This window comes from Carassius gibelio, chromosome B3 (assembly GCF_023724105.1).
Source record: "Carassius gibelio isolate Cgi1373 ecotype wild population from Czech Republic chromosome B3, carGib1.2-hapl.c, whole genome shotgun sequence".
Taxonomy (NCBI): Eukaryota; Metazoa; Chordata; class Actinopteri; order Cypriniformes; family Cyprinidae; genus Carassius; species Carassius gibelio.
Window position 1 is genome coordinate 8,468,193 of NC_068398.1, and position 22,338 is coordinate 8,490,530.

The window sequence follows — 22,338 nt, forward strand, 5'->3', positions numbered from 1 at the left end:
CTAGGAGAGCTGTTGTGTGAGCACACACTGTCTGTCAGTGCATATTTTATGCAGGGTCAATGAGATTTGCACTAAATATATCTATCTATAGTAGCTAAGTGATAATTTGACCTACATTTATTCTTTAAAAGGCACAGTTCACCCAAAAATGTAATTCTCTCCACTTGTTCCAGACCTCTTTGTCACTGACCACTGTCAGCTATTTGGTCATCAACATTCTTCAAAAGATCTTCTTTTGCATTCAACAGAAGAATTAAAATGTTTTGATTTTTGGGTACATATCTCTAAAATGTAGAATTGTAGTCTGTCTCTATGTTTTAGGCATTAGTTGTCTAAAAATATATATAATTTATAGGCTTTTAAAACAAATAGGACTTTAGGAACTCAATTTGACTAATTCTACATAGGTAAACAGTAAAAAAATTAATCAGATTAGAATCTTCCCATAATGAATAATCATAATTAAATAAATAATAATTGTGTAATCATCAATAAAAGAATGTATATTATGAAACAGACTCTTATCAACAATATGTTGTTGCCTATTATTTAATAATTTAACATATAACTGTCTTTAGTTGATGATGCGCCTCTGTAATTATCCATTAATACAATTTTATGGATTGATGAATTAATGTATTAGGCCTACTGAAATATGAAAAAAATACGTTTTTTTCTCTAATCACATACCTTTAGAAATACCTTTGATTATGAAATGTGTTATAGTTACATATAATCATGCTATTTCTGCCATGGCTAAATTTCGGTGTGCTTTACAAACCAGAAATAGAACAATCATTAGGTGGCACCTGATAGGCTTATGTCACTGAATGATTACCTCATCAGTGTCTTCCATAACATAACGTTATGTTAAAGCAGTTCACGCAGTTCTTGTCCTTTTTGTTTTTTAAATCAATGCAACATTATAATCTGAGTGTTTTAGAGCTTGTTGTAGCATTTACTTCAGTGGTATCTCGAAAAAAAAAGGCCATGCTGGTCCCGCGTCACTAGTCTAAATATAGTTCCTGAACATTTATTGAGGACAACAGTCGGTTTTCAGGACACACGAGGAAAGAGGAGAGGGCGGGGGGAGATTGAGCAATATTACTTAATGCTTTCGAAAAGATTATTCTGACGAAAACTGTAACGAGGGAGAGATTAGAGAGGAGAGGAGGGTCCTGCGTGCGTGCGTACGGAGGGGGCGGTCCCTTTCATGCACTGACACACATGTGGTTCAGACGGGGTGATGGAGCGTCCTCGACTGAACCTCATGGAGCAAACACACAAATAGGAGCCGAGCGCGTTGGAGACGAAACAGACACAGAACGACTGAACGGAGCTAACAGTCCGTTTGACTTTAACCGGCGAAAAGCGAAACCGAACACCGTTTGATTTCTTCTGGTTAAGAACAAGATTGACCTCGGAACGAAAGTCACTGAAAACGATTTGAACTGAAGACTTTCTGAACAGACGATTTATAATGGTAATATGCTTTTTATTTCTCTGTTAAAGTTTACCTTACATGCATGTGTCTGTATTCGACAGGTGCAAGTTGTATGACTTGTGTTGAACTATTTTTAATAGGCATATGTAGATTAAGACTTTCATTTGGACAAAATGTAGCCTAGATGTTGGAACATTATCCCCGTTAGAAAATCCCTTAGTTTTGGGACATGTATTAAAAGATGCATCACTGGTCCACATCTGACCAATTAGACCAACTAAAATCAACCAGCCTACTATGTTCCAAAAAAACAACTTCAAAGGGATTTTTTTTCTCCGATAATGGGATGGGAATTTTGCAATGCAGTCCAGATGCTTTCCATGGGATTGTTTAAATAATTTATATATTAGTTAAATATATAATTTATATACTAATTTATTATCATTTATAACATATATATATATATATATATATATATATATATATATATATATATATATATATATATATATATATTTCCCAACTACCTATTTATTTTGTCGGATTATTATGTGTAATGCAATAATTTAGTTTTTGTTAGTGGATTCTCTATTTTTGTTTGAGGAAAGGTTCTTTCTAGCTTTCTGTGTCTTGGATAAAGCATTGTTTAAATCTGCACTGATGCAACAGAACACAGTGTGTTGAGTAAGGCGGCATTCCATGATGAAAGTGACTCACTGGGACAGGAAGATAAGACTCGCTCGCGCACAAGCTGTTCCGCAAATAGGTCAGCACGGGAATTCTTAGAGAAGGCATTTCTAGTTTAAATGAAGTAGAGGTTTACTGTTGTTAAAAACTAGTCTATGTGATGATATTCAAGTGATGTAGGTTTTATCTAACTCAGTGAGAACGTTCATTTGTTGATGCTCATTGTTGTTGACTTTGCGTAAGGTGGGTAGGCTATATAACTGTACACTCCTTAACCTAATATTATGCGGTGTAGCAAGAACGTACTGTGCTTTGCCACTGAGAGGTAATAAAGTTACATAACATCGTGTTGTAACTGAGCTTACGTAACTGACGGGATATCTTTGTTCTTTCTGCCACCAGGTGGAGCCACAGCTGCATCAGTAACATCTGATATTGACCTGAAACCACATTCAAACACAACACTGACCAACCACAACTCCTAACATCACACCTAAGAAAAATACATCAACCTCAAGATGTATGAAGAGTCGTCTGAGGAGATGAGGGTGTTGAATGCGACTGCTCCCAGCAGCACAGTGTCTTTCACCGATGAGGCTGTGTCCATCCTGACTTCGAGCAGTTTGCTTGCGCGCTCGCTACTGGGTCGAACATCTGCGCTTAAACGCAAAGACACCAGTTCATCCAACAGCTCTGTGAGGCGTAAGCGGGAGTTTATTCCTCACGAGAAGAAGGATGACGGCTACTGGGACAAGCGCAAGAAAAACAACGAAGCCGCGAAGCGCTCTCGCGAAAAACGGCGCGTAAATGACATGGTTCTGGAAAACCGCGTGCTGGCGCTGCTCGAGGAGAACGCTAGGTTACGAGCCGAACTGCTTGCACTGAAATTTCGCTTCGGCCTCATTAAAGATCCCTCGAATGCTTCTATACTTCCGCTCACAACAGGAACCTGCATCCCACAACCTTCGGCGCCACATTACTACCTTCCACATGGGGATGGCGCTCCCCAAGCTGGTCCAATGTTGATAAATCAGTCCCAAAGTGGACCACAATCTGGGCGAAGTATCAGAGAAGCCAGCAGTATGTCAGAAGACTCCGGTTTCTCCACCCCTGGAGGCTCCAGTGTTGGAAGTCCAGTCTTCTTTGAAGACAGACTAAGCGAGCATGGAAAGTTGTCTCCGCATCAATCAGATGAGCTGGTTTACGAGTCCCATCACTCCCCAACTGATGTTTTAGCAATGGGACACGTCCCCATGACATCAAACCGGATGGAGCCGGTGGACAGTATGAAGAGTCTTCCGCACAAGCTGAGGTTCAAGTCTCCAAGTGCCGGCGAATGTGACAATTCTGGAGACCGACAAAGTCCGGTGCTGCCCGCTGTTGGCCCAAGAGTTCACAGTCTTTCAGGGACAACTGAAGGAGCGGGTTACTGGACACCGCAAGATGGAGAAGATGCCCGAAAAGTCATGCCACCACAGCAGCAGCAGTACAGGAATTACAGCCACAATGTGAAGCCAAACGAATCTCAATACCAAGCCGAGAACAGCGTGCTCAAGTCTCAGCTCAGCTCTCTCAGCGAGGAAGTGGCTCAGCTCAAAAAGCTCTTCTCCGAGCAGCTGCTCACCAAAACAAATTAAGACTTTGTAAAGAGTGCACTGGAACACTGCAAATATTCAGTTGAACTCATGAACATCCTTAGATTATGAATGGAAAGAACGCAGAATATGCATCACTACCTCTTCACACTCAGTCATAACCAAACAGAACTTGCATATCCACCTTACTTTGCAATGTGGAAGTAAGCTATTGTCCGTGAACGTGCAAGATTTCCAGTTCATTAGAAAAAATAAGAGTAAAGTGCAGTAAGCATTAAAACGATTTAAATTCACAATATTAACTAAATATAAGAATGACCAATTACGTTGCAATATCATGCAGCTTTGCTAAAATAACTGGAAGCAAATGACACAGGAAGCCTTGCATGTTTAAGTAACAAATAGCTGTGTACCCCACTCTTACGTTACAAATAAGGTGGATAATGATTTTTTTTACCCCCTTCCTTTATCTTACATTCAGGAACATGAAAGAGCATTCCAGCGGCATCGGGACACGTCAGATACAACGCCTCTCCTCAATTCCTTCAGTTGCTCCTTTTGCCTCAAACACTGTGATCTTGCTCAAAAAACGCCCAAGGCTCCTGTTAGACAATGTCTGCACACACAGACCTGTCTGTCACTGTAAGTGTAAAACAAAGCGTAACATCCTCCGTTGTAAAGTCATTCCTCTAGTACGTGCTAACACTACTTAAACACTTGTCAGTAAGTGAGAGGAGATGCACGGTGAGCCTGAAAGTCTTCACACTGTAATATTCCTCCTGTGGTATGACAGATTTATGAATTAAGTATAAGAAATTGCATTTTGCAACATATATCCCGATTAAAGCCGAACAGGAAGCACCAGGAAGGGTAATTTTGATTATCATGAACCAGTAGCAACTCCGCACTGAAAGACTGCATAATATTTTTATTTTATTTTATTTTTTCATACAGATCACTGCCGTTGTCCAGACAAGGATGTCTTAATTGAATTGAATATTTGATTTAATAATTGAATACACTGTTACTTGCATTGTGATGGTGAAATGTTCTGTTGTCTTGTAAGTTCTTGTGTATTTGTACAGTACATATACATTATGTTTGTGTGAATAAATATTTTAACTTTGTTTGCCTTTTATTATTCAACTAAAATTTGATTTGTGGACCTTCATTTCTATCTATCAACAAATATAAATTGTATATAGCTAATAATATTTAAAGTATGTTTAATTGTCTCGAGGGACAGCCAACAGTGGTTTCACAACATGTTTTTTAAAACAAATTCTCTTGCAATAAAATGCGAGAACCATCTCTGAATTCCCAGAATCACTTAGGACCGTGTTTTGACATGTACACAAGTGCAGTTCTCATGGACTATCACCTCTGCTTGGTATCAAGTTATAACAGAAATATTCAAAGCCCTGGGGGCAATGACATTGTTGATGCGTCAATATACCATCTCAGGTTCATGAGGAAGCAGGTTTGCAATTAAAAACCACATGCAAAGTTACTAATTCAGTCCAATTATTTGTGTTCTGGACTGTTTTAAGATATATCTTGAAATATAGTTGAATGTAAAAAAAAAAAAAAAGCTTTAAAAATAATTAAGTATGGACAACAATTACAGAAACGATGTAGAAACGGTTTCATAAAAAATAAATAAACAAATGCTAGTAAATTTCACGGTAACAGAGAAATTGCAAGTAGCACTGAATTAAACATCATATTTTGAAACAGAAAAAGGTGAAATTGCATTTTCTTTTAAAATGCTTTAAATAATACTTTAAAATGCACTCAAAATAATTCGAAGTTGTGTAATAAAGATTCAATGGCTCCCATAAAAGTATAATACATCGTTTTTTACTTTTTTATAAGCCCGTAACTGCTTAAATAATCCAAATTTGTATTTGCAAAACTAGCACAATCCACAAGAGGTCAGCAAGTCCTTAAGTATATCCATTCAGAGTGTACACACACACACACACACACACAGCCTTACTAATACAACCCGAATTAAATGACACGCAAAAGATGAGCACAACAAAATCCCCTGATTCAAGATCAAGTTTCACCTTGACATTTCCCTGTACTTCCTTTAGATTAAGAATAAACATCTGACACCAAATGAAGGTCACCTCAGTCCCCTGAGAACTGAGCTCCGCTGAGACCTTTATGGTGGCATAAGAGCATATACATAGATGCAAGAGTCTATTTAAGGAGCTAATCTCTAAAACAAGGCACAAAGCTTTTCCTGAGCTTCAGTGTTTACGTAAAAGCTCTGTCAGGTCCACACATTCATGATTCCTCTCCCTGGCATCCCTGCTCCACTGGTCCACTGACCCCTGACTGGATGATCTTCATCACTCATGCATTCAGTCGGAGGCTGGGCCTGACGTAATGAGACGGTTGACATGGAAACCTCTTCCAGATGATGCTGGGTGAGGTGGGATTGGGGGGGTTGAAGGCGGGAAGTTGATGGGGGGAGGGGACAGCGGGCCACATCACAGTTCAAGGTCATCTTCACAATACTATTGTGTCTGTGATTTCATTCAGTAAGGAAAGGGAGGCATGTTTTCTTTCTTATTTATCAATAATAATAAAAAACACATGAGGTGGCTTCAGATTGGTGGAAAAATTCCAAAACATATTGCTAACACTTGGCAGCCCCTTTCTTCTATTAAGATCAGCAGAGGGATTCTCACAGAAGCTGTCAAGAAAGCCCCCAGGTCATATTAAAAAACACTTGTTCATTTGTTTTATTTAATAAATAAAGGTTTTATGACCATCAAGGAAAAGCTTAATATTATATTCTGTATAATATCAAATTATTATTATTATTAGCATAATGTTACAAAATATCTGTAAAGTACTTTTTTCAGTATTGCAGGATTTTTTTTTTTTGTGTTGAATTTAAAAATAAAAACATATCGCTTTATTGCTATGTTATTACAGTAATTTTAATTAAAGAAAATTAATAGAACATGAATTCCTCTATACGTTTTTACTAAATATAGTAAAATACAGAATATCAATAGAAATATCATAAATGCAAAAGTAAAATCTCAAGATGCATTACAGTAATAGGTAATAACCAGAGGTAAAAGTGCTTTATTGTCTGAAAATAAGGACACAAAGTATTCCAATGCTCTTTTTAATGGATTTTATTTATTTATTCATTTATTTACCTTTGTTTGAAAATTTTGTTGAGATATGACTCCGGCAGTCCTGCACACATAATTTATCCTTAAATCTTGTCACTGGGATTCACTCAGACATATAAGCTAAATAAAAATGAACTGGCGAAAACTGGTATAAACTGGGTCACAGCCTTCACAATGCAATTGTTTCTGCTTTTATTTATTTCGTAACCAAAAACTGGATGAGAAACCACAATAATAATAAATAAAAAAAACTGTGAAGGAGAGTTTATTTTCATAGCTGCATCCTAAAAGGTAAGTCACATAACCTCAATACCTACATGTTTTCACAATGTCAGCCGTGTTATGAATATGACCGTCCTATATCTGAGAAGGTCTGGCCGTCTGCCCGATCCCTCCCAGTTATTATGGCTTGCTGATGGGAGGGGGGGCTGGAGGTAGGTGGGGGCAAAAGAGAGAAACAAAACGTGACGAGGCACCCGGAGCGTCCTGTTATGCAACCGCTGACCTACTAACATACATTTCTAAACAGAAGCAGCTAGCGGCAGGATACTGGAGCGCCTCGCCAACACAACACAAGAACCCATGCGTATACTGGACGTGTGCGTGCGTCACTTCGCCTTTTATTCAAGCCACCGAAGCTGATACAAACAGACTAATAGGAGTCACCAGGCCACAGAAATATTTTGGATACAGGCACAAAAGCCACAAACGGTACGTATGTTCAATTTATTTCTACTTTTGGGTGCACTCTAACACAAACACTGCATGCTCACAACTGCACTGGTGATGCTCGTGCTCCTGGCGTGATCTTGCGGACATATTACGCGGTTATTAAAGCGAGGTAACTGAAATGAATCCAAGTAGCTATGATATTTAAAATGCAACGGCTTCTGTTTACTCACAGATAACGGTTTCATTTATTTTGGCGTTTTACGCATGCCCCATTCCAGGCTCGGATGTTGCTCAATCTGCATGTTCGCAATGTTAAGGCGAGGCCGGGACCCCTCGCGACTGTTGACAGGACATTTAGCACTTGATGCCCGTAAAATGTTTGCCATACACATTCATTCGCTATGCACAATCATGTTTTCTGTATGCATATCTGATTGTTTGTTTACATTTATTAATGAAATAGTATTGCGTAATTTTAACATTTGTGCATTCGTATATGAATCGGAGTTACAAAAGTTTTTTTTTTTTTTGATTAAAACCCTAACGTGTAAGCTATATTATATCGCTGGAAATGTTATGATTTGTGGTTGCTGTTTAATGTTTTTTAATGACGTTTTAATTAAAGTCTTCACGAACAGCTAAATTCATTTGGGTTACGAGGTTAATGCTGCGCTCTGGGAGGAAAAATCCTGGACACACTTCTCGCTGTCACGTGTAACCGTGCTCGGTAAAGGTTACCGCGGGTGCTTACGTTAGACTGCTCAGAGCCGTTAACTCTTTCCTGGTATACAGACTGGAAATCAAATATTACTTTGTTGCATGTAAAATGCAAATGTCTAACTTCATACAATGCTTGCATAATGCTTGCATATCCATCAATATTTTATCTTGGCACACGTTGTGGGAATTAGCTATCCAGTAACATTTTTTTTTTCTGATAGAAATCTGGCTGTTTTTAAGTTTGTTCCCCTAAACGCAAATAATTATGAATGTAGTGATTAAATAGTTTCGGTATTTATAAGATAATGAACGAAACTGTTGCTACCTTATGGCGACTATTTAATGCAGTCTTACATTTTTTTCATTTACAGTTACTGAAACCAATTTTGGTGATCAGATGCCGAGATGCGCATGCGATTTGCGTATATAATGATTAGGCTATAGGCGTCAATGAACCTTGCATTGTTATTCTTCTGAGCTTCCCAGCAGATGGTTGTAAACTGATTTATTGAGCTCCTCATCTTTGATTAGTGTTTACACAGTGTAATTTACAAGTGTAATCATTGTGTTTTTAAGTTAGGTTTTTTTGTTTTTGTTTTTGGTCCTTGTGACACAGTGTAATGTGTTAAGAATAGTTAATCACAAGGTTTTGGATCACAAATATTAGGTTCAAAAAAGTGTATTATGTAGTATACAAATATGAGTTCCACAGAAATAAGTCGAAATAAGTCATAGCATGCATGCATGATATCAGCCTTAAATTTGTGAATGTGAGAATTGCTTGACGACTTGCCATTTTCTTTTGACATTGCTGTGTTGAGAGTTACATAATGGTAAGAAATGAGAAGTTGCAAATAAATGACAAAATATGCGGGGTCTTTAAGGCATCAGGGGGCATCAGATGAACTGCTTTGTGTGCCAGCGCAGAATGTAGGTCATAAACCTGAAGAAAACACACCCTGCCTGTCCCTTCTGCCATAACAAAGAACAAAGATTCTGCTAGTTTACAACAAAATCTCGCAAATTGGGACCTGCTTCAGCAACAATGCAAAAAAATAAAAACCTTAGTGCCAGCTGTTAAATTGTGGAGATTAATCTTTCAGATTGTTAATAGCAATTTTTTTAAGTGCAATGTCATTGTTGGTTTACAGTGTTGATTGTGACTAAGTTTGTTGTACTCTTTAAGCAGTAAAGATTCATTCAGTTTGGTGGATTTCTTAACATTGCTCATAGTGAAAGAGAAAGAAAGATAGGGAGGAGACGTGTTGTTAATGTCTCGATGTGGCTAACAGGGAGAGGCAAATTACCGTTTCGTTTTTTGTGGGGCAAGAGAGCACATGTGACTGGTGGAACACATGGACTTGGTCAAAGCATTTCTTTTTTTCAACAGAGGATGATATGAGTGTGTTTATAGAAAGAGTTGGCCTGGAACTCCCCCTGTCTGTCCAAGGCCTGCCCTCCTCCGACTGGAGGAGATAAACCCAGGAGTGGAACCGGGGGGGTGGGGGTTCCTAACCCACGTGCCGAATATTACATTCTGCCCCAGGGTCAGTTACATGGCCACAATGAAATCCGGCACCCCCCCCCTTCTCCCATTATTTCCATTACTAAAACGGCTGTAAAGCGACACATAAAACATTTAAGCTGAATTATAGTTTCCAGGCCTCGCCCAAGTAAAGACTACAGTGGGACAGACATGCTATTTCTTCCCCGATGAAAGCTCACATGCACAAATATAACCCATATATACTAGCTCATATATAGGCCAAATTAAATTGCGGTTTATAGTCTTATAACCATTTTAAGCTAATTGCAGCTCATCCAGCGAGATCAGTTGTTAGGAATTATGTCTTTAATCCATGTGCCACATGATAATCAAAAGCAGTTTTGAATAACAGATATAGACTTGTCATGTCAGATTCTTTAGAATGGTTTGGCTGTTGGTGCCTCCATTCTTAAAATTTCATCAGTAGTTGCATTGTTGCTAATGCGTGGAGATGAATGCATCTTTAATGATTCATGGGTGTGGTTGACAGGCTAAATAACTCATCCACTAACTGTTTTTATTAATAGTCTCTTCCCTTCCCTACATTATAAAAGAAAGAGATTGAATGAAAGAGACACAGGATTTACATCTATAATACTTAAAATTTTATTCTAGTCATTTTAGTTTTGAAAAACACTTCAAAAGTACATATAACACAGTAAAGGTGCTCTGCTCATTTGAAGGTGATAATGTTTGGCATTTGTTAATCTGAAATGATTCAGTCAATGAATCAGATGGTTTGATGTAAGAACTAAATCAAGTATTTTTCTCACAAATTTGACAGTATACCCTAGAATAACACCAAGTACTATGCCAGTTTTTATAATTATGTTTAAATTTGATTCAGTTTTCTCAAATAATTGGGAAATTGGTGCTGATCTTTGATGTGGGTATTTTAGGGTGTTTTGGAAAGAGCAGTGTCTGTGTAGCTGGCATTCAGCAAAATGTCTGCAAAATCTTTTCCCTTAATTTTCTTTTTTTTTACCCTTCTTCTTTCCGTTTATCCTCAATCTATCCGTCACCTCTCTATTTTTAGCAAACACTTTAATTCCCTTGCCCTTTCTGTCTTGTGATTCCTGTTTCACTCCTGACCTATATTTGAGTACAACGGAAAAAAGTTTTCTTCTTGCTAGCTACCCTGTTTCTAGGTCAGTGGGTCATTCAGGGAGACTTTATAGTTTTGTGCCTCACTTAATGTCTATTTGTTCATGAGACCCCCTGTTCAACTGTTTAACATTATTTACATTTAATAAAAATTGCTTTCCATTCATAACATCAACTTATTAAGGGAGGAAAATGACTGCATTACCAGAATAAACCAGAAAGTGTTGATTGAAGCCATCAGGAGAGGCTTAAGCTGTCTGTAGTTACGTAATGTTGCCTCAGATGTCTGGGATGAGAAGAACATAACCCATAAAAAGGGCAGCCAGATCATGGGATTACACTGTGTTCATCTGCCTAATTTATGATGCAGATGGCATACTTAATGCTACAGAGTCATGGTGCTGTTTTAGATACGTAAGTATAGTCTTAACTAAGAGTCTCTTATACTGTTGCTTCTCCTGCTAAATATAGCAATGCTTTTACTCTAAGTGTAAACTAAAGTTTGTGATAGGTCACTTTATATGTATCCTTTTATTGGTATAGAACAAATGCTAGGAATATATTAGAGAGTTTTGTTGAGTTTTATTGTAGAAAAAAAAGGAAATCAGGCACCTTTAGATGAACAACATCGTAACATTGAAATAGGGAGTTGGTGCTCAGTTTAGGTCATGATCGGATCTCAGCAATGTGGAATTGCCCACTGGCTGCCGAGTTAATCATCACTGGCGACTCCGCTTTTCCATTAGTACTCACTTTAGATGGCTGAAACAGTTACCACCCCTGGATCTGAACTCATGTTGATGGAATGTTCCCCTTCTCCCCTTTTTCCAGATATGCCTGACCTATATTGCTAAGCTCTCGATCCGCAGATCATAAAACCTGGCTTGCCTTTTGCCTGACCTCGGTTTATCTGCCATTATAGTAATTATTGTTATGAGGTTTTCTTGGCTTCTCCTTATTTTTCATCTAAAGCGTGCTTGTTTCGAAAGTTCTCCTTGAAAACCTTTTAGTGAGTAGTTATTAAAAAATTAAGTGTTAATGTTTTTGAATTCAGTTCCTTGACCCCATTGCATATTGGGGCACCAGAGCATTTGGACTGTGGAGCCAAGAGGAGATGTGTTGTAATATTTGAAGTTAATGTTTCAAAAGCAGAAACCTCTTGCACTGGTTCCCTCAGAGCAGATGATGTAATACAGGATAAGGTTTCAAAATGTTAAAACAAATCATGTGTTCGTTGCTAATGTTTACCATATGTGTAGTCCTGTTTACAGAACAGTCTTGACTAAACTCTGTACAAAGGCTAATATTTAACTTGTGTCAGGATGAGGAAACTAATTTTAGGTAATATCTGTTTAGCTGTTGATCCTCAGTGACAAAAAAAAAAACAACAGCAAAAAACAATTGCAGCTTGGATAATCACTGATAGTGTTCCTAACCTCTCTTTCTCTTTGCATCATGAGAGTCCAGTGAATAGCCAGAGAATAAAGGTCAAGGGTCGCAGACAGACAAATCAATAGCATGGTAAGCAGGTCAGACGGCAGTTGCAGGGCAACAGAAAACATTCTGTGGTTGTCAGGGTTGAGTAAATGAAGCAAGAGGATATGACAAAGACACAACTGAACATTCCACTTCTAAATCTTCCGATTACCCAGCCACGCAGAGAAGCATGAAGAGTTTCATTAAACATGAAAAAGCACAACAAATTAAAAGATTTCTTTGAAGTAGCTAAAGGCAAACTGTGAATTGCTTTAGCTTTCGAGGATTAACAAATCTGTCTTTCTTTTCTCTTTTATGTTTGCAGCCTTTCATCGAACAGCCAGCTGGAGGCTTTGGGAGCAGCAGCACCCCTCCCCAAGAGGCTGACAAGCTGGGGCAGACCGAGTGACCTATATCCTCCAACACGCCCAAGGCACTGGGATCTCTGTCGGCTTGATAGAGCCGTTTCATAAAGGAATAAAAGTGAAAACAAAGAAAAGGGGGTCAGAATCCTTCAAGCAAATTTGGTCACATTTCCTGTACTTTGGGACTTTATTGGCCCTCTTTCACTCCCCTGTTTGGCTTTGAAAGACATTGTGTGCAAGCCAGAAGAGTTGTTTTAGGTTTGTTAAATGCAGGAGATTTATTAAGAGGAGCACCTGTTCTTACTCTTCTTAGCCAAGCAGGAAACTTGATCATCAAGGGATATTTGCTTGAGCTTCACATCAACAAAATCAATGAGGTTCAGTTTTCCAGGGACTAAAATACCTCATAAAGTCTTTGATTATCCAGCTACTTAGTTGAAGATTCTCCAGTCCACTATTCGTCAGGATAACCTACAGGAATTCCCATCACCACCTTTCCCCCTTTACCCCATCCCCGTTTCTTCATTTATTTCCATTTTACCAGTGGTGAAGCAGAGGTCTCAAACTGGCTCCCATTGAGGAACAATGGAAAGTGAGAGCTTAGAAATTTCAACAAATTCCAGTGCTGGCAAAACCTTAAAGAACACAGAGAGCTTTCTAGACTACAGTGATCTTCTCCATTCTCCTCAAAGCAACATTCGCCAGAGCCGCCTTCTCAAACCAAAGCCCAACATGAGCTGTCGACGCAAGCGTGAGTTCATCTCTGATGACAATAAGGATGCATCTTACTGGGAAAAGCGACGCAAGAACAATGAGGCTGCCAAGCGTTCCCGGGAGAAACGGCGCTTTAATGACATGATCCTCGAAAACAGAGTTATGGTGCTGAACGATGAAAATGTACGTCTGAAAACTGAGCTTTTACAACTTAAGCTCAGGTTTGGTATGATAAGTACAGCCTCCTATGTGGAAAAGAGTCAGCAGATTGGTGGAGCCGGCAATGGAAGTCCTGGGGGAAACTCCACGTCCTCCTCTACCACAAGTAGTTTCTACCCTAATGGTTACTCAAGCGTTTCTCAGATGATGATGAACTCTGATTCTTCTGAAACAGACCAGTCTGTTCGAGGGGACAGGCATGTGAAAATGGCAAAGTACTCCCCGCGAGGTTCTCTCTCTGATATGTCCGATGGCTCCTCTCGGGACAGCCCAGAGCCACTTTTGTATGACATCAAGCAGGAGGGGATGGGTCTAGACATGGACATTGTCAACAGCACTGCCACACAGATCATGCTAAACATTCATTCTAGGTTGCCTGCAGTACTTCACCAGCACACTTTTGAGCCAGGTTATTCTGCCAACCAACAGAAGCAACGATGCCAAGAGACCATTGCAAGTTCAGTCGCTCCACAACCCGCTCAAAGAAGTGTTATCCTATACCGTTCAAGCAGTGCTTCATATCCTGTGGAAACTCAGGAAATTAATCCTAAAGAACAGCGGAACCTCACACAGCCTATTGAGAGACCAACTGGAAGCTTGGCAGAGGTGTCTAAACAGCTAGAGAGAAAGACTTTGGACTCTCCTCCTTATGAGCACCCAGATGGGGAAGCAGCCGACAGGCAAGCTTACATTGCTCAACGACAGACCCCCAGGGTTGATGCTTCTGCCCCAGATCTTCTAATGAGACCAGAGAAAGGAGATGAAGCACAGATATACCAGTGTTCTAATGGAACCTTAGAGAATGATGAGCCACCAGTGCTGGCCTACGAAGGAGGCTTGAGACAAGAAGAGTACTACGAGAGTCACTCTGGAAAGGACTCTTCCTCAAGTGACGGGGATCCCCGCAGCTCTGATAAAGAGGGCTCCACCGATGATGAGTCTCCCTCTTCTTCTTGCTCTGATACAGGGAGCAACCATCCTCACATATTCATGACCCAGATCTCCTTCTCACCAAGCCAATGCAAAGACGGCCAAGCGGAAATCAAAGGCACTGCCCTACCCCACAAATTGAGACTCAAACACAGAGCTCAGAGCGATGGGAGAGCATCGTCTCAAGATTCACCGACGACACCACCTGCTAACTCCCAGCCATTACCTCAGCATCCTTACCTGGACTTGTCTCAACCTGGCGGCCAGTCAAGTCCAGGGTTTTACAAGCAGGACACCTCGGCTGGAAGCATCGAATGTGGGAAGAAGGAATCAAGTATGCGTAACGGCCATAACAAGAGACATGACTGAACTTGGGACTCACTTGGGTCTTGATACAAAGCCCCAAGAGACTTTTTATAAACCCATCTTGAGGTCCTACCTTGATCTTGTACCCGTCACCCCATTCCCAGTTCGAATGCCTAGAGATAAGAGAAGTGGACATCATCAGGACTGCTGCATTGTACAATAATGTATATATTTACCTTTTGTGGTTTGTTTTTTATGTTTGTTTGACCTCCTCTTAAGGTTAGAGCAGCACTTTTATTACAGAATGAAATAGGACGGCATGCTATTGATCGCACTTACCTGTAGTTCCCATGCTGCTGCAAGATGTCAAAGTATGTCATTCAATTCAAAAGCAATATCTACCACATCTGAGGCATTTTAATGGATTCATATTTGTAAATAGACAATTTCAAGTGCCCATCCTTATTTATGGCCACACCTTAACAACAGAACATTTGGCTGTGCACCATTTTTAAACATACCAAACACCAGAAGATTCAGGGAACTTGTCCCTTGACCAAAGAAACATGGCTTTGAGTTTACACCTGTCTCTGCTCCCTACCTCTGCTTTCCTAACTAGTGCTCCCCATCACTTTCCCAACGTTAAACAGCCTAGCTACCACTCCTTCTTGATCAGGCACTTGGTTTGAATGTATAATATGTGATATAAATATTATATATGAATATATTTTAAGAAAACAAAAAGATTACATGAAAAAATAGCGAGTTCAGTGACTTATGAATTTGTCCTTGTCAAAAATACTGTACAATATCAGTGTGTTTTCTGTTTGATATGCCACTTAATATAAACTCCTTTTTTTACTTTAACAATTTGCAATTAAATATATTTTTTTGAAACTTTCCTTTTATAGAAAAAATTAGAAAATGCCCCAAATCCTTTACAGATGCATTAGTGGGTTGATGTAAGCTTCATGTCATAGATACTAAATTGTGTTTCCATTGCAGTTATAACTCATTGTCTGATCTTGAAACATTACATGGTGTTTAACGTTAAAAAAAATATATTTTTTTTCCTTTAACATATCCTAAAAGTACATATCCAGCTTCCCTTTTATGTAGCCTCCTCCATTTTTATAGTTTTTCTTCTACACCAACTGAAGTAAAAACTTTTTTGCTTCATAACCCTGAAAGGAAAGGAATCTTCTGCTCTTGTTAGCATGGGGTTTACAGGAAAGCTCCACCCTGCTTACATCAGTATAAATGGATAATTGCTAGCATAGTGTCCTTGACCGTTTGCCCTTGAGGCCCCTGGTTAAGTGATTCAGCTAGCTTACACTGCAATTTTTTTCGGTCTTTAACCGGTTGGCTGACTCCGCGCTAGTTAACCGCTAACCTGCATATGTTTCCCTGCCCCTGCCAAAAATGAGGTTTGATTAAAGTTGTTGAGATTTTTTTTTTTACTTTAAAAAAGAATGCTTGTACATTTTCCAGGTGTAGCTCAATTTTGCAGCTTATTTTTTCCAAAATAATGTCATGTTAACTTATGGCACTTGTGTATAAATGTAAAATCTTTTTCCACTCACAACACTGTATTTTGCTTTTTAACTAAACTGTTTTGGGGGCCAAGTGTTGTCCTGTTTATCCCTTTACTTCCAGTTTGCTGTGATTTCGCAATTGCTCACCATAATGTCACCTATTCCCCTTCGACCTTTCAGTGTGTTTCAAATTGAGTGATGTTTTATTTTCTTATGGTTTTATCAAAACGAAAATGAAAAAAAAAGCGAGCGAGGCTTGTTTCGGTGTTACTGAGTAGACCGTGGCACTGCTGTTCTGTTGCTCTGTTTTGAAATTGATGCATATTGTAAATAACATTATTATTCAGTGCTAGGGTTGGGTGCATTTCAAAAATTCAACAAAAAATAAAAAGTTGTTGCATTATTCATGTGTTCGTCCTTTTTTCATCCACCTACGTAATTAGAAACTGCAGTTATGTAATTAGGTTTTGCATCATGCAATTACAGCCTCATTCAATCAAATTTATTGACATCAGATTACATAATTGTGAATCTTTCAGTATGTTTAAAGAAGTTTTGACTTCTGTGTATAAAGAATTTCACTCAAGCTGAAAAAGATTAGTGAACAAAGGTAACAGTAAACAGCCTATATCATCTGTTTTAATCTGGTGTAACATTGCGAAAGGGCAGAAGTGTTGAATAGCTTGCTCTGGCCTATCATGAGATACTGACACACTGACACTCATCAGTCTAGCTTTACCACAGGCTTACTTTACTTATGAAACACTGACCTAGTTACTCTGTGTGCTGCTTAAGCAAGTAACATGTTATGCATTCGTTTTCAGTGAACTGATATGTACACGTTTCACATTGAAAGTCGCTCGTAATGTAACATGATATGTGGTACACAATGTGCGTATTTGAGAATAGAGTAAACATAAACACACAAACTATGTTGTCAAACAGGATACAATCGGTTTTTTTCTCTTTGTGATGGTATCTACCAGTAGAGGATACGTATTAAACCCTTATTTCTATAGTCCCTTCATGTTCTCATTGTGGAAATACGCATGTATGGAACGTCCTGTCCTGCTGATGAGTACATGCACAGGTCAGCAGATCTTTCAGGTGTTTTTCGTTTTAATGCCACACAAGTAGGCCAAAACCAAATCCATGGTGAGTTTGAAGTCAAGACATCCCAAGAACAAAATATCCGCATTTTTATGCAGATCTATTAAGAGTATGCTGAATACTCCAATAGCCCGAGGTACATGCGAGATAATTTGGGGTCAGCTGCACTTGCCCTTTAACACCAGTGCTGTATTGCACTATACATACATTATGTTTGTTAAGCACTTACAATGGCTTGAAAACTTAAACGTTTGGTTTTATGTGACGCGTCAAACAATGTTACTGAAAATTCTGTGCGTAGGTGTGTGTGTGTGTGTGAAATACATCAATTTGCATCTAAATCTATCTATCAATCTATTTAAATATCAATCTCTTTATGTATCTATATCTATAGGACAATGAAAAAATCCTAGTGTTGAGTTCTGGTTTAGTTTAGCTGAATGAAACAAACGTACAATGCCCGCAGCATCGTATAGAACAGGTCTCATCGACTTGTGTTCTTTGAATACATTGTACTTTAATAACACCGAAGCCCTTGTTCTGATTACATTCAGATTACATTTCAACAAAGAGGATGTTACACAATTTGTTTGTGAGGACACAGAAGCAGACAGACAGGTCCCAAACACAGAGCTGACATAAGAGTCTATTCAATAATGAGTCTGGCACAGAGGGAGAGCGAGAAAACACCGGGACAGAATGAGGGATTGGACTGAGGGGATTTAGATCTCTCCTGAGACACCAGACTGTCTGATCAGAAACACCCTGACCTGGTCAACACTACAAACACAGCAGAACTAGAGCACTCGGTCTATAACAGAGATTTAATGCGGCAAGACTATAGAACATTGTACTGGTGTCTGTATATAAAGGTTAAACAAAATATATCGGTCACAGAACTAGCATATATGCAAGTATATATTGTAATATGGGTTAAAAAGATTTAGTGATTTAGATGAAAACCAATCCCTGAATTGTAGCTAGTTGTCAAAACACAAGCACATTATTTGTTGCTTTATAAAAGCTTACATTGCAGTGTATCATGTTGATAAATATGAAGAGATATTGCTAATAAATATCAACCCAATTTAAGTTTAACCCAACTGGTTAATACTGGGAATGAAAGAAATGCGTGCCTCTAAAGTGTGCTGAGTGAAATAGGCCAATGCAACCAATGCCAGCAGCCTCACATGAACACTATTAATAATAACCTCTATTTTTGAAGCCAGTGTCATAACCTGTTTTGTGAGCTTTGAAATGCCAGTGCAATGGCTCCAGTGTCGGTGGAAAGGTGGGGCAATGGTAGAGCTAATGATCCCCAAACAACAGCAGTCCCAACAGTAACACAGTCCTATGGATTCGGCTTCCCCTTTGTCCCCTTTTTGAGCTCATGGAGGCTTGCGTAAACAGGTCAGCTGAAAAGTAGGTCAGAGTGAAGGGAGGGAGGAATGAGAAAGAGCGATGGTGATAGACATAAAAGTGAAAGTATTGGGAGAAAAACAGAAAAGAGAGAGCGAGAGGCCTGTCCTGTAGAGGAAAGCTCAGGGAAAACAGGCTTCTCAGGTTACCTGGTTTATTCCGAACAGCCGAGAGCACTGGGTCGACAGATCAGGCCACTGCTGCATGTGTTTGTGCCATTGCACAACGGAAATATTGTGCATTTGGATTTTGGCCCACTGCAGGCTTTCCTTCACATGGACAGTCTGCAGAAACACCATGTGCCCTCTGAAATCACCAAAAGCCAACATTTAAATAAAATGATTTTTAAATTATTAATGCAAGCTGCATACTTATTCACACAGAAAGATTATATTAAAGTCGTGACATTTGCCAAGTATGGTAACCCATACTCAGAATTGGTGCTCTGCATTTAACCCGTCCAAGTGCACACACACAGCAGTGAACAAAAACTGACTTTGGATGTGATTAATTGCAATTAATCATTTGACAGCACTACAATAAATGGCAAGAAATGGAAACAATGAATAAAATGTTTGAAGTAGAATGACTATAAATGAAATAGTATTGTCTTGTAATGTAAATTAAGTAATCTTTATTTATGACTTCAAAAACATTTTTTACAGTGTACTTGCCATTTCTTTGTAATAATTTCTGACTGAATATTGTTTCATAGTAAATCCTCAGCCAATTTATTTTACAGAGAACAGTAGCGCACATAATTGATATTTTCAAATAAGACTAATTCATTTATTTAGTCATCTAATAATAATAATAATGCATATTTAAGCATTTTGTCACTCATACAGTAGAGTATTGTGCTAGGAACACAAAAATCACTGGTTTGACGGATAGCAAGAACAGATAAAACATGCACCTTGTATCCAATGCAAGTCACTCTGGATAAAAGCATCTGCAAAATGCATACATGTAAATGTATATGTATTCAAATGTTAGGCTTAAATGTTTGCAAATGGTTTGCATTTGGTTAACACTTATTCATGTGTGAAAATGCAAAGGTTTTCACACAATGCATGTTAACAACTTTCTCCACTCCACAAATAAATGTAATAAGTGTACTACTGTAAAGTATTTTGACATACATACCGTGGTACACAGATTAACTGGAAATAATTACCATATTGATGTTAATATCTATACTTACAATGATGCACATACAAGATGTTTAACAGGCGTATCAATGCATCTGTTTAATACTGTACAGGTAAAAAAAGAAGTCATATCTAAACATTATCCAGAAGCACAGGTGTTTTCTCTGGGCCAAGGCTCATTTAAAATGGACTGTGTCAAAGTGGAAAACTGTTCTGTGGTCGGACAAATCAAAATTTGAAGTTGTTTTTTGGAAAACTGGGATGCCATGTCATCCGGACTAAACAGGACAAGTACAACCCAAGTTGTTATCAGCGCTCAGTTCAGAAGCCTGCATCCCTGATGGTATGGGGTTGCATGAGTGTGTGTGGCATGAGCAGCTTACACATCTGGAAAGGCACCATCAATGCTGAAAGTTATATCCAAGTTCTAGAACAACATATGCTCCCATCCAGATATCGTCTCTTTCAGGGAAAACCTTGCATTTTCCAACATGACAATGCCAGACCACATACTGCATCAATTACAACATCATGGCTGTGTAGAAGAAGGATCCGGGTACTGAAATGGCCAGCCTACAGTCCAGATCTTTCACCCATTGAAAACATTTGGAGCAAAATAAAGAGGAAGATGCGACAAAGAAGACCTACCAAAGAAGAAGAGGGGATGCCACACAGTGGTAAACATGGTCTTGTGAGATATGTTGATGTCATGAAATTTAAAATCAACTTATTTTTCCCTTAAAATGATACATTTTTCTCAGTTTAAGCATTTGCATTTGCATTTGAAGTCATCTATGTTGTATTCTGAATAAAATATTGCAATTTGAAACTTCCACATCATTGCATTCTGTTTTTATTCACAATTTGTACAGTGTCCCAACTCTTTTGGAACTCGGTTTGTACACAATTATATGTATAATATATCACAATATAGATTTTCCTCATAATTGTGTACATATATTACACGTTCAAATATAGTTATATACACATTACCATATTTTATTACATGTACATCTATATATTATGAAGTGTAGTACTGCATATAAAATCAACAAATCATATAAGTAGATATATTGTCACATTTTTCAGTATTATTTGATATATCGTAATATAAACAATATATAATTCACATACATGCATACATACATACACACACACACACCCACATATATACATACATTATATATATATATATATATATATATATATATATATATATATATATATATATATATATATATTCAATATATACATTAAATAATTTTATATATTTATCATTAATATAAAATATATTTTCTTTTTCTGGTACTTTTTCATATCTCTAAAAAGCATGAAACGTACATATTTTTCTCTGATATCAAACTTTTGCATGTTATTTGGTCTTATAACATGTAAGAACCAGTATTTTGATATGGATTTATGTAATATTAATTATAGCTTTAGTGAGATGAAAAAGAAACTGGTTAAGCTGGTTAAACTGATCCTGTTCTAGATTTGTCATATTAAATACAGACATTTGACTGTCAGTGTCTAAACACAATGCACATCAAAATAATCTGCCTCTCCCTGGAAACTGAGCTATTAATACTAAGAACAGTTTCTTCCATTATGCAAGTATAAATACACTGATTGAAAAAGAAAAGAAAAAAGAAAGACGGCAATGTTGCTGAGAGAATGAGATTGAGAGAGGACAGGTTAATATGTGAAAAGAAAGAGCTTTATGTGTTTGGATGTAATTCAAAACAAAAGCATGGACTATATCTCCTCCTGCTCGATTTCCTTCCTGAAGCCAAAAACATTCCCCACCTTCTGTTTTTCACCTTCATGTGTCCCTGCTGACCCATAATCCTCGGTGATGTGTGGACATGAACGCCACTCTGACATTAATCTAGGACTATGGATATATTCATTTAGAAGTTAGTTTTTGAGTGCAAGGTCATTCATTTTAACAAGTGTTTATTTAACAATTAAAAAAGCAATTTAAAGAACATTTGCATTGCTTTTATTAAGTTAAAAACTTTAAGTAATTTGAAGTTGTGGCACTTTCTTATTGTGCTTCAACTTTAATGGGTTTCCTCTTTCATGTCAATCTTTAAAATTGCATAATGTAAATGTAAAGCATGTTCAGGGTGTACTTGAAAGTTACATTAAATATGGCTTAGCTAATGAATCAAACCCTTGCTG

The 22,338-nt window shown here is 38.2% G+C and overlaps 2 protein-coding genes and 1 long non-coding RNA gene across 3 annotated transcripts in view; 2 read left to right on the forward strand and 1 right to left on the reverse strand.

Annotated features, from left to right (window-relative positions):
- Positions 1-1,205: 1,205 nt before the first annotated feature.
- LOC127952832 (nuclear factor interleukin-3-regulated protein) lies at positions 1,206-4,853 on the forward strand. The gene is made up of 2 exons (XM_052551673.1): positions 1,206-1,483; positions 2,534-4,853. Exon 2 carries the CDS (start codon positions 2,650-2,652, stop codon positions 3,766-3,768), a length of 1,119 nt encoding a protein of 372 aa, XP_052407633.1. The 5' UTR covers positions 1,206-1,483; positions 2,534-2,649; the 3' UTR covers positions 3,769-4,853.
- Positions 4,854-7,373: 2,520 nt separating this feature from the next.
- LOC127952819 (uncharacterized) lies at positions 7,374-16,877 on the forward strand. The gene is made up of 2 exons (XM_052551650.1): positions 7,374-7,598; positions 12,731-16,877. The coding sequence occupies exon 2, from the start codon at positions 13,356-13,358 to the stop codon at positions 15,000-15,002; it is 1,647 nt and encodes a 548-aa protein (XP_052407610.1). The 5' UTR covers positions 7,374-7,598; positions 12,731-13,355; the 3' UTR covers positions 15,003-16,877.
- Positions 16,878-18,047: 1,170 nt separating this feature from the next.
- LOC127952848 (uncharacterized) overlaps positions 18,048-22,338 on the reverse strand; it is a 37,138-nt gene continuing 32,847 nt past the window's right edge. Inside the window, exons 2-3 of the long non-coding RNA XR_008153060.1 lie at positions 19,153-19,309; positions 18,048-18,999 (exon numbers count right to left, since the gene is read on the reverse strand). This is a non-coding gene — a long non-coding RNA (uncharacterized LOC127952848). The remainder of the gene's footprint in view (positions 19,000-19,152; positions 19,310-22,338) is intronic.